The sequence below is a fragment of the Martes martes genome (genome assembly GCF_963455335.1).
Source record: "Martes martes genome assembly, chromosome: 10".
NCBI classification, from domain to species: Eukaryota; Metazoa; Chordata; class Mammalia; order Carnivora; family Mustelidae; genus Martes; species Martes martes.
This window is the reverse complement of record NC_137898.1, coordinates 111,651,453-111,666,718: the sequence shown is the minus strand read 5'-3', so window position 1 is coordinate 111,666,718 and position 15,266 is coordinate 111,651,453. Positions and strand designations below refer to the sequence as shown.

The 15,266-nt window shown below is 41.5% G+C and overlaps 1 protein-coding gene across 1 annotated transcript in view; it reads right to left on the bottom strand.

Moving 5' to 3' along the window:
• Nucleotides 1-15,266, bottom strand: part of GUCY1A2 (guanylate cyclase 1 soluble subunit alpha 2) — a 251,205-nt gene that overhangs the window by 104,405 nt on the left and 131,534 nt on the right. Inside the window, exon 3 of the mRNA XM_080817774.1 lies at nt 3,602-4,087. Within this exon, the coding sequence (XP_080673900.1) occupies nt 3,602-4,087 (486 nt within the window). The remainder of the gene's footprint in view (nt 1-3,601; nt 4,088-15,266) is intronic.

The window sequence follows — 15,266 nt, the reverse complement described above, 5'->3', positions numbered from 1 at the left end:
TGTCATCAGCACTGTTGGGGTGCAATGTTATACACATACAAAAACGCACAGACCACTCACACAGGCACCCTCCCGTAGGTCCAGATGCACCTGCGGGGAGCTAACAAGGACGGCTCCCGTGGGCATTTGCTACTACACGCCCCCTACTGCTCTATGCTCGTTGCCTCCCGCAGCTCACTGAAATACAACAAAACTCCGAGATGGAGACATTTAGTATTTTAACTTTACAGGTGACAGACATGGAGAAAAGTCTTTACAGGTGTAAAGAAGAGATGTCTAGGGGGCGCATCTGGGATCGCACTGGGTTGCTACAGCCTTGGCTCAGCGGAATGAGGGAAGCATGCAGGGCTCACTAACCCTTCTTGCGTCTCCCTTATTTCTAACTAACGGGCTTTCCAGAGGCAAAAATGTAAAATAAGGCAAAACCTTCATTAGGTTGCTTCAGTATCCAATGCCATCCCCACCCCCATCATTATCATTATCTATACGCCAATAATAAGAAAAGTTAGAATTACCAGTCCTTTGTTCATCCCTTTCCACCCTATAAAACCCGAGGAGGAAAATGGTAGTACAGTGCACGTTGATGTTGACTTTTTCCTTAATATTTGCTTTTCTAATTATAAGAGGATCAAAATTATAACCCATGCTTCGCTCAATTTACCTAGCGTTGACTTAGTACTCATACACCTGTAACACCTCGGCAGCCGAGCATTGTAAAGGCTTTAATTTTCTCAGTGCCTCAGACAGGCACAGTACGATCTATAGCTTCCTTCCACACCTCCTTCCGTACAGAAGGCGCTCTTCTCGTTATGGCCTAATTTAGCTGAATTCTACCCCGGAATTACAATCTTTCTCTGCATCATCTTCCCTAATGACAGGTAAACAAGAAATAATAAGATGATCAAGAAAAGGAGAACCGTCAGTTTGGAAAAGTGGAGTCCTTCTGGGCAGGAGCAGACTTTAAACGCCTCCCCTGTGGGGCACCTCTGTCTAGGTTTTCCTTGGCATTCAGGTCCGCCTGGTTGCCTTTCACATTTCTAACATAAAAATGGGCTCCACCGTATTTTTCTCTGCGGTGCGATTATTCCACAAATATTCTAAATGTACTTGAAGTCCGGAAAAGTCTGTTTTATGAAACCAGCAGGTGTATGGGCCTTTAAAAATTCTACTTCGGGATTTTTCTTTTCAATAGCCATTAAAAATCTAGCAGATACCTCATTGTATAAAACAGCCCTGCATAAACTTTCAAAAAATAAGCTACTCTGTTTATGATTAGAGATCTCAAATGAGGCATGTCAGAGGATATCTAATTTATATCCCTCCTAATGCATTTCCTGTAACATACATTGTTTTATCCTATGCCAGGGTAAGAGACTCTATTTTGTCTTTCCCCCTCTCTGGCCATGCCATCATCACTCCTGCTTCAGCACATAATACGTTCCCTTGTCTGGACCCTAAACTCAACTCCCATAAACCTGAGTAAACATGAAAGTTGCCTCTGAAGCCTATTCAAGATACAGACATATGCGAGCATCAAAGGGATGTTAAAAACACCTGGCCTTGAAAGTGTATAACTTTATACATTTATTGCTGAAATTTCATAATCAGGTTCTGTTTAAAAACCTGAATTTGTGAACCAGGAGTGTTTTGTTTATCCATGAAGGATGGAAAGCCGGTTTTGAGTATCAGGGAAATTGTAAATCCATTTTATAAGTTAATTATGTAGAACTGTATGGAACTGTCCATGGTATAAAAAACACAGAAAAATCTGAGTATCATGCAGGATATTGCATTTTCTTTTTCTGTGAGGTGTCCTAGCTTTTCTCAAGGGAAAGGAAACTCGATGTCTACGAAATCCGTATTTTTAAACCTTGAAGCTGTTGTGGTGTCCTCAGAAACATCATGTTTCTTCTTTTCGTAAAAAACCTAATGCTTATATTTAAATTAGGGGTTCCCTTGCTTTTCCAAAGAAGATTCTAGTTATCTGTTTATCATTCTCATTTAGTTGTAAGAGTTTGGGGCCGAAGTAACATGACCACTTTAGGCCAAGAAAGCTAACACAGCAAATCAGGGGTTCATAGAGGAAGGGTGTTGGTCATTGCTGAGGTCAGTGCAGGACAGCCCCAGCCTGGAGACAGGACGGTGTTGGCAAGTTCAGGCCAATCACTCTACTTCCTGGAAATGACTGAGTCTAACAGTGACAAACTCATTATAGTGTCTCTCTGGTTTAGGAGCAGACATTAGGCTACCTCCACCATAAATTATGCAACAATAAATTATAAGGAAGTTGAATATAATTTATAAGAACTTATTTTGTACTAGGCAAATCCCTCCTCCGTACCACACAGTGAATGTTCATCCGCTCTGAAGGGACGCACTAAAATATTTAGCCCTGGCTGCACCTTATAGCATGTTTCTCTAAAGGAGAGACACCTTAGTGAAAACATCCTTTGGGATAATAAGATTAAACTACAGTGTTCCTTTCCAAGTCTTCTTATGTATAGATCATACTATAAAAAGCAGCAGGCTACAGTTCACTACTATTTACCCTAAAAGCACTTTCTATCCTTTATATGTAAAAAAATATATATATATGTGTATACACACACACACACACACACACACACATATATATATACATATATATATATGTATATACACCAACATTGTATAATCCAGGTGAAGTTATGTAAAGTTACAGAGTTATTCATTAGGTAGGTATGAGGCTGAATTACTCAAGAGATTGCTCTGATTCTAGTAAGAAATTCCTTAGGAGTTCACCAAATCAGACTCAAAAAATGGTGACGGATACCCATTTTCCAATCTATTCCACTCCTTAGCTTGGAAAATTAAAGTGCTTCCACTAAAAACCATTGGTCATTTGGTAACAGCTAGAATATTTACAAGTGTTCCTGCAGAATAAGAGGGACCTTCTTTACCTGACAACGCAGTGCAAAACACTGATTAATCATCATTTAACTGATAATGCAATGCATATTTTAACATAACTTACTTCTCATTAACTGTCAAATGAAAATTCTTAGTTTATATTGGAAACCTATTCTCTAAGAAAGACTAATTATGTTGTGAAAAGTTGCCTAGAACTCAGCAATTTGATTCTGTAATAATAATGAACTTGAAGCACTAACTCTACAGCCTTTTGCCTTACCGAGCAATATTATGATTCAGTTACCTATGGTATGTCAATAGGATCAGCTAACCCATAATGGAAATTTACTCATGAAACAGAAATACCTATATTCTGGGTAAGACTTCTAAATTACAGAGATTTCCATCATTTACTACCAAGTTTAATTTAAGAAAAAAAGAAAACTGCATCCTTGCAATTTAAGATAATTTATGATTAAAAACTATTTGTGGATGTTGTTGGAGTAGAGGGGGGTGGGAGGGATGGGCTGGGTGGGTAATGGACACAGGGGAGGACATGTTGTGGTGAGCGCTGTGTATTGTAAGACTGATGAATCGCAGACCTGTACCCCTGCAACAAATAACACATCATGTGTCAATAGTAATAATACACACACACACATATATGAGTAACTAAACCCCTTTACCTTATAATATCCTTATATATCCTTACCTTATAAATATCCAAAAATCCACACTGGTGGTCAAACCTGGTGTACAGTTCATTCAGCATGCTGATCACCTGCATGGGGGTACACTGGGCACAGATGGCCGTGAAGCCAACAATGTCCGAGAAGAGCATGGTGACGTCATCGAACTTCCTGGCCTGCACCTGCTGTCCTTGCCACAAGAGCTGGGCGACGTCGCCGGGGAAAATAGAATACAGAAGATCGACTGTTTTCTTTTTCTCTTCTTCCAGGGCCTGGTGAGTTCTTTCCAAAGTTGCCTTTAATTTATCCATCCTCTTCTTCAAGCCATCCTGTGCCTTTGCCTGCTCGCCGACCAGAATGACGTCTCGGGTGGCGTCATGGATCGGGATGTCGGAGAGATGTAGCCCCCGGCCCATGAGCTCGTCCAGCTTGTCCACGCACGGTGAGCCCAAGAATAAGATGGAGTTGGATTCCGGGACGTGGATCATCTGTCCTTTGACTTCCATCACCTGCAGAATGAACACGAAATTTTAATCTGCGCTCCTCACGCAGTAGGTTCACAACAAAGTTGACTTACTATCTGACGAGGAGGAGGAACGAGGAATGTACCATGAGCTATGCTGCATTTCTACATTCATAGGAGCAAATTTCAATGTGGTTTACAGCCTGTGTGAAATCCGCAGTTCTGAACGGACATCTTTGTTACTGTGCCCCACTTTGCCACTTTTTAAGGACAACGATGAAACAAAGAGTGAGATCAACAAGAAATGAACCTGGGAAACATTTTTATTCAAAATGAAATTACACTCAGGCACATCACGAAATGGGCTCATGAGTCAGTTTAACACCTTTCAACTTGCTTAATAATAAAATCAGGACAAATCCATCTGTCACAACAACTATATTCAATTGTCATTAAAATAACACTCAGGAAAAAAGTCCAGGAGATTAAAATAAATCAAAATAATTATTTGGCCTTACATAAGTCATTTTTCAAACAGTCTGTAGACCTCTGAATATGTAATACTTCTTGAACAGACAAGGGGACAATTCACTTGCTCTTAAAAATAAAAATTAAAACTAGATGTGATGAAGTCAGTATGATTAGGAAGTAACTATCAGTCAGCTGGCATGTTCACTGTAAGCTGAAAATAAAACCCCCATATCAGAAGAGCACTGAAGGAATTCAGTTAAGAAGATAAAGAGGGGCGCCTGGGGAGCTCAGTTGTTAAGCATCTGCCTTCGGGTCAGGTGCTGATCCCAGGGTCTTAGACTGGAGCCTGCATCAGGCTCCCTGCTCTGTGGTAAGTCTGTTTTTTCCTCTCCCTCTCCCCTGGCTTGTCTTCCTTTTCTCACTGTGTCTCTGTCAAATAAATAAATAAAATCTTTTTTAAAAAGAAGAAGAAGAAGATACAGAATCTGAAGAGGTAATACTTTAAATCGGTCCCTCCTTTCCATGCTCTTTGACTGGAGAACTTGGGGGACTGATGTTTTGTGTTTTCCATTAGGGAACAGATTGATTCTTTCTCAGCTCAGTGCCCTCCCAGACCCTCCGAGGCAAGGAGCAGCCGCAGGAAAGGAAATGCACTTAGGATGTGACTATACAAATATCGTTATCTGGGTCAGAGTAAGGTGTCTCAGCACACTTGGAGAGGACAGTGGTGGAATGACCTAGAAAGGACAGTCTAGTAGTTGACCAGCTAAGGCTGCCCATCATTTAACTTAAGTCGTCTTCCACTGCCACATGGAATGTGCTCAATAAATATATTTTCCTTTTTTTTTTTCAAAATATTTTTTTTTAATTTTTTATTTATTTTCAGCGTAACAGTATTCATTGTTTTTTCACCACACCCAGTGCTCCATGCAATCCGTGCCCTCCCTAATACCCACCACCTGGTTCCCCCACCCTCCCACCCCGCCCCTTCAAAACCCTCAGGTTGTTTTTCAGAGTCCATAGTCTCTCATGGTTCACCTCCCCTTCCAATTTCCCTCAACTCCCTTCTCCTCTCCATCTACCCTTGTCCTCTATATTATTTGTTATGCTCCACCAATAAGTGAAACCATATGATACTTGACTTTCTCTGTTTGACTTATTTCACTCAGCATAATCTCTTCCAGTCCTGTCCATGTTGCTACAAAAGTTGGGTATTCGTCCTTTCTGATGGAGGCATAATACTCCATAGTGTATATGGACCACATCTTCCTTATCCATTCATCCGTTGAAGGGCATCTTGGTTCTTTCCACAGTTTGGCGACCGTGGCCATTGCTGCTATAAACATTGGGGTACAGATGGCCCTTCTTTTCACTACATCTGTATCTTTGGGGTAAATACCCAGCAGTGCAATTGCAGGGTCATAGGGAAGATCTATTTTTAATTTCCTGAGGAATCTCCACACTGTTCTCCAAAGTGGCTGCACCAGTTTGCATTCCCACCAACAGTGTAAGAGGGTTCCCCTTTCTCCACATCCTCTCCAACACACGTTGTTTCCTGTCTTGCTAATTTTGGCCATTCTAACTGGTGTAAGGTGGTATCTCAATGTGGTTTTGATTTGAATCTCCCTGCTGGCTAGTGATGATGAACATTTTTTCATGTGTCTGGTAGCCATTTGTATGTCTTCCTTGGAGAAGTGTCTGTTCATATCTTCTGCCCATTTTTTAATATGATTATCTGTTTTGTGTGTGTTGAGTTTGAGGAGTTCTTTATAGATCCTGGATATCAACCTTTTATCTGTACTGTCATTTGCAAATATCTTCTCCCATTCCGTGGGTTTCAAAATATTTTTTAAAGATCTTAGTTATTTATTTGTCAGAGAGAGAGAGAGAGAGAAAGAGAGAGAGTGCACACAAGCAGAAGGAGAAACAGGTTCCCCGCTGAGCAGGGAGCCTGATGCTGGACACGATCCCAGGAGCCTGGGATCATGACCTGAGCTGAAGGCAGACGCTTAACCCACTGAGCCCCCCAAGTGTCCCATTTTCCTTTATTCTTCCTAAGCATAAAGTAGTTGGGCTGATTGATGAAACGAGAGCCATAGGAGAAACATGCAGTAAACCCACACACATTTGGATTCTGAGGCCTACATCTACGTCGTATTTTGTCTCCCCCCACCCTGTATCATTCACCAGAATCCAATACAGGCAAGGAAATAAAATTGAGTCCTTGCTTGATGCTACAATTTTTACAAAATGAAATGTTCACTTTCTCTCATGTGAAGATTCTGCTAGTATCTCCTCCTCTGGTACATAATACTCTCATTTGTTTGTTGAGATATTTATTGCTTTCTATTCACTCGCGCTGTTCTGAGTGATAGCGTAAAAGATAAAAGAAGAGCCCCCTTCTCAGAGATACCACTGGATGGTTGGGGGGGGGCAGAGAACCGTGTGTGGAGACACTTCCAGGCCTCCCCGCCCACACCCACCATGCAAGGTGGGCCCCACGCCTGCAGGCTAGGGTCTGACTACAGACAGAAAGAATTCTTCTGAGATGAATTTCCAGGTTGTTTCCAACATGCTTGGTATGCTTTCCGGGGGAAGGGTGTTGTTAATGACACACACTTCCCCACCGTTGGGATGGTGAAGGTGTCATAAGACGATACACAAAATGTTCAACATGGTAGCTCGTGACTGGACACACTCAATTAATTCTTCAGACTCAAGGTAAAAGCAGATGTCCGATGGTCAGGGATTTAGACTCGTTGTGTGGTCTCTCTTTGTCCCCTCCCATTTCTAGTTGATCTTCTTCTTCCTCTCCATCGAGCTTTCTTCTCCCTTCGGTTCTGTGCACTTCCACTTCCTTCCAGGAAGGTCTTCGTCTTCTAGGTCTTCGTCTCTCCTGCGGCCCGTCTCCCTCTCCCCGGGGCACTCTCCCCACTTCTGTCCTCACGGCGTCTTTCTCTTTGCTTCCCCTTCCGAGGCATCACCGGGCACGTGTCCCGTCACAAATGGACCCTCTTCTTTTTGTCCGTCTCTCTTTTTATGACAGCTGCGGAATCAGCCTATGTGCACACACACTTGTAACGTTCCATATTATTTGCTATATATAATAAGTAGTGTTTTCATTTAACTTACAAAGAAGCTGAGTCAAACATCTCATATTCCTAGCTCAAAAATATAAAACATAAATAGGTTCTTGATCTATATGTGGCCATTAGTTGTTGGTTTTCTTTCTTTCCTTTTTTTTTTTAAATCTCTGAATCAGCAGAGCCTGAGAGGAAAAAGTAACTGCTTACCTCCTACCCCCACAGAATACCAACTCATAAAAGAAGCCCTAATGTACACTGTAAATAATTGCCCTTCTGTATGTTTTTCATCGGAAAATTTTCCCCTTCCTTAATAAATGGGCAAACACAACTGGAGTTTTTGGAGCATTTCTCTACCATAAATGCATTTTTACTCTAATTGGTAATAACATAAATTATTCCTCTTGATTTGCTTTTGTTCCATTACAATTATAAACTCAGGAATTCACCATGACCCTCATTTGTTCATTTGGCAATGTGCAAAACTATACAGTCTTAGGCAGAAGATTATTTGTGGCAAACTGCATAAATGGAAACATCCAAGTTTTTACTGCATCTCAAACTACACTAAAATTTAAATGAAAGAGCATACTGCCATAAACTGTTTTTAAAATCTATCAGATTTCAGAAATTGGTAAGCATCATAAAAAGGAGTATTTGACAGGGCAAAAGGGTTCAAAGTCATCCTTGGTCAGGTTCTATTAGACTAGCTGGGTTATTTTTATTTCTATACATAGATAGCTTTATAAAAATACTTTCCACTATCATCTATAATTAACTGAAAATTGAGTATTTCCGGCTCATATAACTGTACCATCTTATATTTTTGCATAACCTGAACATGGCCTAACCCAGGCTCCCACGACTCAGGCCTTGCAAGGCCATCACTGGCAGCTTACACGCCACGGTCAGGAAGCAAGTCTGAATTTCAGCTCTCCTGACACCTAAGTGGGCAAAGTGGCCCGGGTGCAGTTACCTCTACTTCCAAGCTTTGGTTTTTCTCTAAAATGGAGATGAAATGACAATGATGTAGACGAGGAGGCGCCCCGAGCTAACCCATCACACCCGCTGGGTGCCCGCCACCAGCGACGCAGTGTGCTGAGGATGTCACACACATGTTGTTATTAAAGTTTACTTTATCCTATCCTCGTTGTTTAGACGAGATTTAGGGAAGTGAGGGACCGGCTCTGAATGCGCAGGCTAATCAACAGCAGGGTCAGTATTTAACCCAAGCTGGACGGGCCCCAGGGGGCATGCTCTCGGCCACTGACGCAGCAGGATGGGTAAGGGTGTCAGGTGGGGGTCTAGGGACAACAATAAAATTCTACACGCAAACCAACGTGAGGGCAAAATAGCATTAAGATACCCACAACGGGCAGGAGAAAAGACAGGAGCTGCTCTGGACGCAGGCGTCAGCAGCTCCCCGCGTGCCTCTCGACCGACACGAGCACGGTGCAAGATCGCTTCTAGATGGGACCGCAGATATTTCTGATCTTTAAGACAGGACTCACAAAAGCACCGGGAGAATGATACGTCCCTGGCGCCCAGGGGGGCCTTTGTTCTCAGAGAGTCACATTCACTTAGAAGAACTGGATCCAGGAGATGGAAGGGAGGGAACTAGCAGACACAGGGGCAGCCTGAGAAACTTGTACGTCCTCATGACCTTGAGATTCTCCAGCTCTCAAGGCTCCTCCTGAGGGACCACATGGCTGGAACCACCAGGAATAAGGATCTTGCCACCTGCGCCCTGCAGGAAGTACTTGTTTCCCACATGCAGGGAGAAAACCTCCTCTTTTGCACAAAGGTACCAGGGCACCTCGCCTCCGCCTCCGGGAGCTTGTTCTTCCCTCTCAAGCAGCATTAACCAGAGCCAGTGGGAGCCCCAGACGCATTAAATAAACGCCACAGAAGAAAAGAGCTCCATGCGAGCTCTGCAAATTACCCTGTCCTTGCAGTCACTGCCCAAGAAGTAGGCCAGGACCCGCCTGCCGAACGCAAACAGAGCGACCGCTTGTGAAAATAAAAATTCTAACAGGCTCTGCTGTCTTCTCACCTAATAGCCAAACCATCTAGGCCGCAGTAGGAAGCCACACATCATAATGCAAACCAGGAAAAATCACATCTTGAATGAGAAAAGGCCACCAATCAATGCCACCGCTGAAATGGATCGGATATTGGAATTATCTGTCGAGAATTTTAAAGACCCCTTCGTAAAAATGCTTCAGTGAGCAATCACAAATTCTCTGGAGGATAACAAAAAACGAGACAATCTTAGTAAAGCAATCAAAGATACAATAATAACCAAATGTTCATTACAGAGCTAAAAAAAAATGCCGCAAAAATAGAAAATTTGTGGAATGGGCTCAAAACGAGAGTAGACATGATGGGACAGAATCAGTGAATTTGAGGGTAGTTCAAGAGAATTTACTCAGTCTGAACAGAGAGAAAATGGACTAACATACACAAATAAATAAATATAAACAGAGCCTCAGCGACCTGCAGAAGAATAACAAGAACAACAAAAATCCAACTTCGTATCGTGGGAGTCCCAGGAGGAAAGGAGGAAGAAGAGGACTGGAAAAAGCATTTGGAAACATAATGGCTGAAAAGTCCATATACACTATGGAGTATGATGCCTCCATCAGAAAGGACGAATACCCAACTTTTGTATCAACATGGACGGGACTGGAAGAGATGATGCTGAGTGAAATAAGTCAAGCAGAGAGAGTCAACTATCATACGGTTTCACTTACTTGTGGAGCATAAGAATAACACGGAGGACATAGGGAGATGGAGAGGAGAAGGGAGTTGAGGGAAATCGGAGAGGGAGACGAACCATGAGACTGTGGATTCTGAAAAACAATCCGAGGGTTTTGAAGGGGTGGGGGTGGGAGGTTGGGTGAGCCTGGTGGTGGGTATTATGGAGGACACGTATTGCATAGAGCACTGGGTGTGCTGCATAAACAATGAATTCTAGTACACTGAAAAGTAATTAAAAAATAAAAAAAATTTTTAAAGAAGTCTCTAATTTGATGAACACTATAAATCCACAGGTTCAGTGAGCGATGTGAACCGCAGATAAGGTCATTGCAAAGAAACCCACTTCAATTCACACCCTAATTGAACTTCTGAAAACTAAATTCAAAGAAAGTATCTTGAAAGCAGCCAGAGGGAAAGGGTGCATTACTTGCAGGGAACTCAAATTTGAATGGAACCGGGTTTCTCATCTGGAAGGATGGAGACCAGAAGAAAGGAGCAGGCTTTTCTCAATGTCAGAAGAGAAGAAGTGCCCATGTGAATTCTACTTCTGAGGAAACTATTTTTGAAGAACTCAGGAAAATAAACACATACACAGCTGAAGAAAAACTAAAAGTCTGTGTCCTAACAGACCTACCCTTAAAAAATGGCCAAAGAAAAATTTTCAGACAGAAAGATAATAAGAGAAGAAATCTTAGAGCATCAGGAAGGAAAAAAAAAATCAAAAAGAGAAAGACTAGAAATATGGGTAATTACCACAGAGCACCCTTCTCCTCTAAATTATACATAATGATTGAAACAAAAATTATAACAACATCTGCACTCATCCCAAGTGTCGTTAGAGAAGCACAGAGAGATTGTATACAACACACACACACACACACACACACACACACACACACACACCCCACGAGGCTGTGGAAGGAGGAACACAGAAACACCAAGTCAAGAAACACCAAGGCAAGCCAGCAGCCACCAGGAGTCTGGAGACTCAAGGAGCAGATCTCTCCCAAACCCTCTGGAGAGACCACGGCCCTACCCACTCTGTGATTTCAGGCTCAGACCTTCAGGACTGTGTAAGAATAAGTTGTTCCACATTCTCAAGTTTGTGGCAATTGGTTACAGTAACCATGAGAAACTGCTACATATTGAAACAACCAAATCAGCCAAAACGATGTTACTGACAGATACAGACTGATTCCCCCTAACAGGAACACGGTACACATTTCTGTCAAGGGCTCCTGGAACACACTCTAAGCCAGACCATATTCTGGGCCACATTAAAAAAACCCACCACGATACTCAGGTCACCATTTCAGGGTTGTGAGATCAAGCCCCACGTCGGGCTCCATGCTCAGTGGGCTCCCTGCTTGAGATTCCTTCCCTGTCGCTCTACCCCATCCCTGCTCACACACACTAAATAAATACATACATAAATACATAAATAAAATCTTTTTAAAAAACATTTTTTAAAAACTGAAATTATACATAATATGTTCCACACGGAATAAAAGCAGAAATCAATCGCCATAAGACATATTCGCAGTGGCCCAAACTGGAGATAATCCAGATGTATTTTAGTGGGTAAATAGTTAAACTAACACGGAATACTATTTAGCAATATAAAGACTATTCTACTGACGTACGCAAAATTGTGGATTAATCTATAGGGAATTATGCTAAGTGAAAAATTGTTCAGTTAATAAAACAGCAGAGTTTTCATTTTCCTGCTTTGCTTATTTTTATCATTCAGTTGTTTGTGCTTTCTTAGACTATAATTATCCGGGGGAATAAAGTATTTTGAAATAAAACCAATTTTCTCCCAGGAGGTTATTGGTTTTTCAAAATTCCAACCTACTATCTGCATTTGTAATAGCTACAATTTTTTAAAAATTGCAAAATTTGTCTTGATTTTCTCTGACAAGACTCCTTCATTGAATATTCTTCTTTAAAGAGGGAATTTGGAAATTCTTAAGTACACTAAATAAAAAAGAAATTAAAAGCATTCACTTATTTATCTATTCATCTGTTTTACAAATATTTACTTAATATCTATGACCTATCAGTACTATGCTACTCACTTTACATATGCAGGAATTTAAGCAGAACATCTTTGCAGTTTTAGTGAATTAAACAGTAAATTCAATAGTAAAGTATATGTATCTGGGGAAATATTAACATCTGAGGCTAATTATGATACTTATTCTGTAGACTCAAATAAGATACAATAAAATTCATACTGTTTATTGATGAAATCAGGAAAAAAAAACATAACCCTCTGGACATTTTATCCTAGAATAGAAATGCTTAGCACACTAATGCTTGCTTTTTCCCTCCATGTGTTTGTATTTACTTTCATTGCTATTCTTGCCGTCTCAAAACTTCATTCTACAAATGGATTTGAATTCTGTTTTGATAGATAAGCCAGTAAACCACATAACAAAGTCGATTTAATGTTCCATGATTAGATGCCACTTTTCTTTTTAAATCACAGCAGGATTCATATAATATTTAAAGGAAATAGGTTTATGCTTCATAGTCGAAGGAAGTGCATCAGCAAATGTTTTGGTATTCTGTTGTGCAAATTTTCCAAATGTAAAAGGCTTATGTTCTGCTTTTGGATTCTTTTTTTTTTTTAATTTAACGATTTCACACGATGTGGGGAATATGAAATTGACACATGGTTTTGAAGCCCCAGCGTGCCGAGTCTGCCTTTTCTCCCCAAGAGCGCAAATGATTTTATTTTTCATCACATTCACACAATCAGTAAATCACACACATTCGAGGAACAGCACTGAGTCTTCCTTGCTTTAACGTCCACAGTGAGCCTCACCTCTGGGGCACGTCTGTCACCACACTGCCCCTTTCACGTCCCATGGGAGATTTTGGTCACGTTCCTAGATAACGATTTGATGAAACTACACTTCAGAAAGCTGAAGTAAATTTTTGGAACCACCACTAAAATATTCTGCAAAGATGGGAAATTCTATACTCTCTTTAAGGAAATGGTACAAAAATAATCCTGCACAAAGCACTAACCCGTTGTTACATAAGGGTGAAGGAACCTCCCCACGGTAACACAGCACAAATAAATAAGAATCTGGAATATAAAATATATTAGCCATCCTTACCCAGCCCATTTAACATGAGAATATTCTGGTAAGGCCTCAGGAAAAAAAAACCCAAAACCCTAACTTCCAATTATTCAATTCTATGTTATTTATGTTTATGTTGCATGTGTGTGTGTGTGTGTTTATGTTAAAATATTTGCTCTCCCATACCTCACTTCATTCTTATGAGTCAGAGGTTGAACAGAAGATCAAGGGTGGCTGTTTTTAGTAAAAGAAATAGTGTTCTGCATTTTGACTCAGTTGCATTTAACATTGAAAAGAAATAACTAGGGTTTGTGCTTAGACTCAGGTTGGCAAAACCCGCTGTTACATACTGAGAATTGGGACTGTTGGAGAAGCAGTATTGGCGTACAGAAGGAATTTCCTAATGCAATAACCGGGCAGTTGCTCAGTATAGAGCGTGTGTCATGGCAAAACACACAGGAACAGCTGCAGAATCTAGTTTCTGTACAGATTATTGAAACCTTTATATCGAGGATTGCTATCCAGGAGATCTTTCTGAGATGATGACAAGAGGATGACCAAAGAACTAAATTTTAAGTTTTACTTGATTTTCATTAATTTAAACTAAATCGCACATAGCCACATAAGGCTACTAGCTAATGTGTTGGACACCATGGCACTGAAGTAAAATTCATGCCTCTGAGGGGCGCCTGGGTGGCTCAGTCATTAAGCATCTGCCTTTGGCTCGGGTCAAGATCCCAGAGTCCTGGGATTGAGCCCACATCGGGCTCCCTGCTCGGCGGGAAGCCTGCTTCTCCCTCTCTTACTCCCCCTGCTTGCATTCCCTCTCACTGTGCCTCCGTCAAATAATAAATAAAATAAAATAAAATAAAATAAAATAAAATAAAATAAAATAAAATAAAAATTCACGGCTCCGAGACTCAGTCCATCACTTGGTCCATACACCATTTTTCATCTCTTTGTGGGTAAGAAATGGATTGGTATTTGGGTCACAGAGAAGTTTTTGCTTTTAACAAGGTCACACAGAAGGTTTGAGAGAGTATTACGTGTAGGAACTTTACTCAGTACTAAAGACAGAACTGAGTTTAAGAGAATCAAGGTCTCTACCTTCAAGGAGCTTACACTCTATCAGAAGAGACATGTTTAAAAAAAGAAAGAAAGAATGGACAGGTTATGCAGAGCTCAGGGCCCCTCCTGCCACAGAACAAGTAGGTCATGATGAAAACACCCTGTTGAGACAGTGGTGATCTCTTAGGAGGGCAGGAAAGGTCTCCAAGGATCCTCTCACAGACGCACACCAGAAAATGGAACAAGCAAATCTAAACAAAGGAAATAAGCAAGCCAACAACAAATTGAGATGTTGAGCTGGATCCCTGAGAGGGGCAGAGAGAAGCTGCCCTCAGAGGCCAGAGGAAAGGGCACTGCTCTGGGACTCTGAGACCTGGGAAATGTGCATGCTTAGGGAGCCTGATGGCACGCTCCAAGCTGAAGTCCCACTCTCAGAGACGGCTGGCGTGGTCCTCAGTCACAGGCAGCTAACCGCTCCCCAACTAAGGCTCTCCAGACTCGACATGAAATGCTCAAGCAAAAGGCAAAAGCATGGAAACAATGAACACAGAGTCAGATCTCCAGGATTCTCAGGTTCAGAACCTACACCTACAACACACGTATAAGTAAGGATACGATCTGAAAGACAAGCACGCCCCTAGAGACTGTAAGGACTGAGCGAGCAGTTAAAAACCCAGCGTAGCTCATGATGGAAATGAGAATAGCATTTACCCCAAACCCTTGTAATGAGACAGAAAATCCTACACACCAT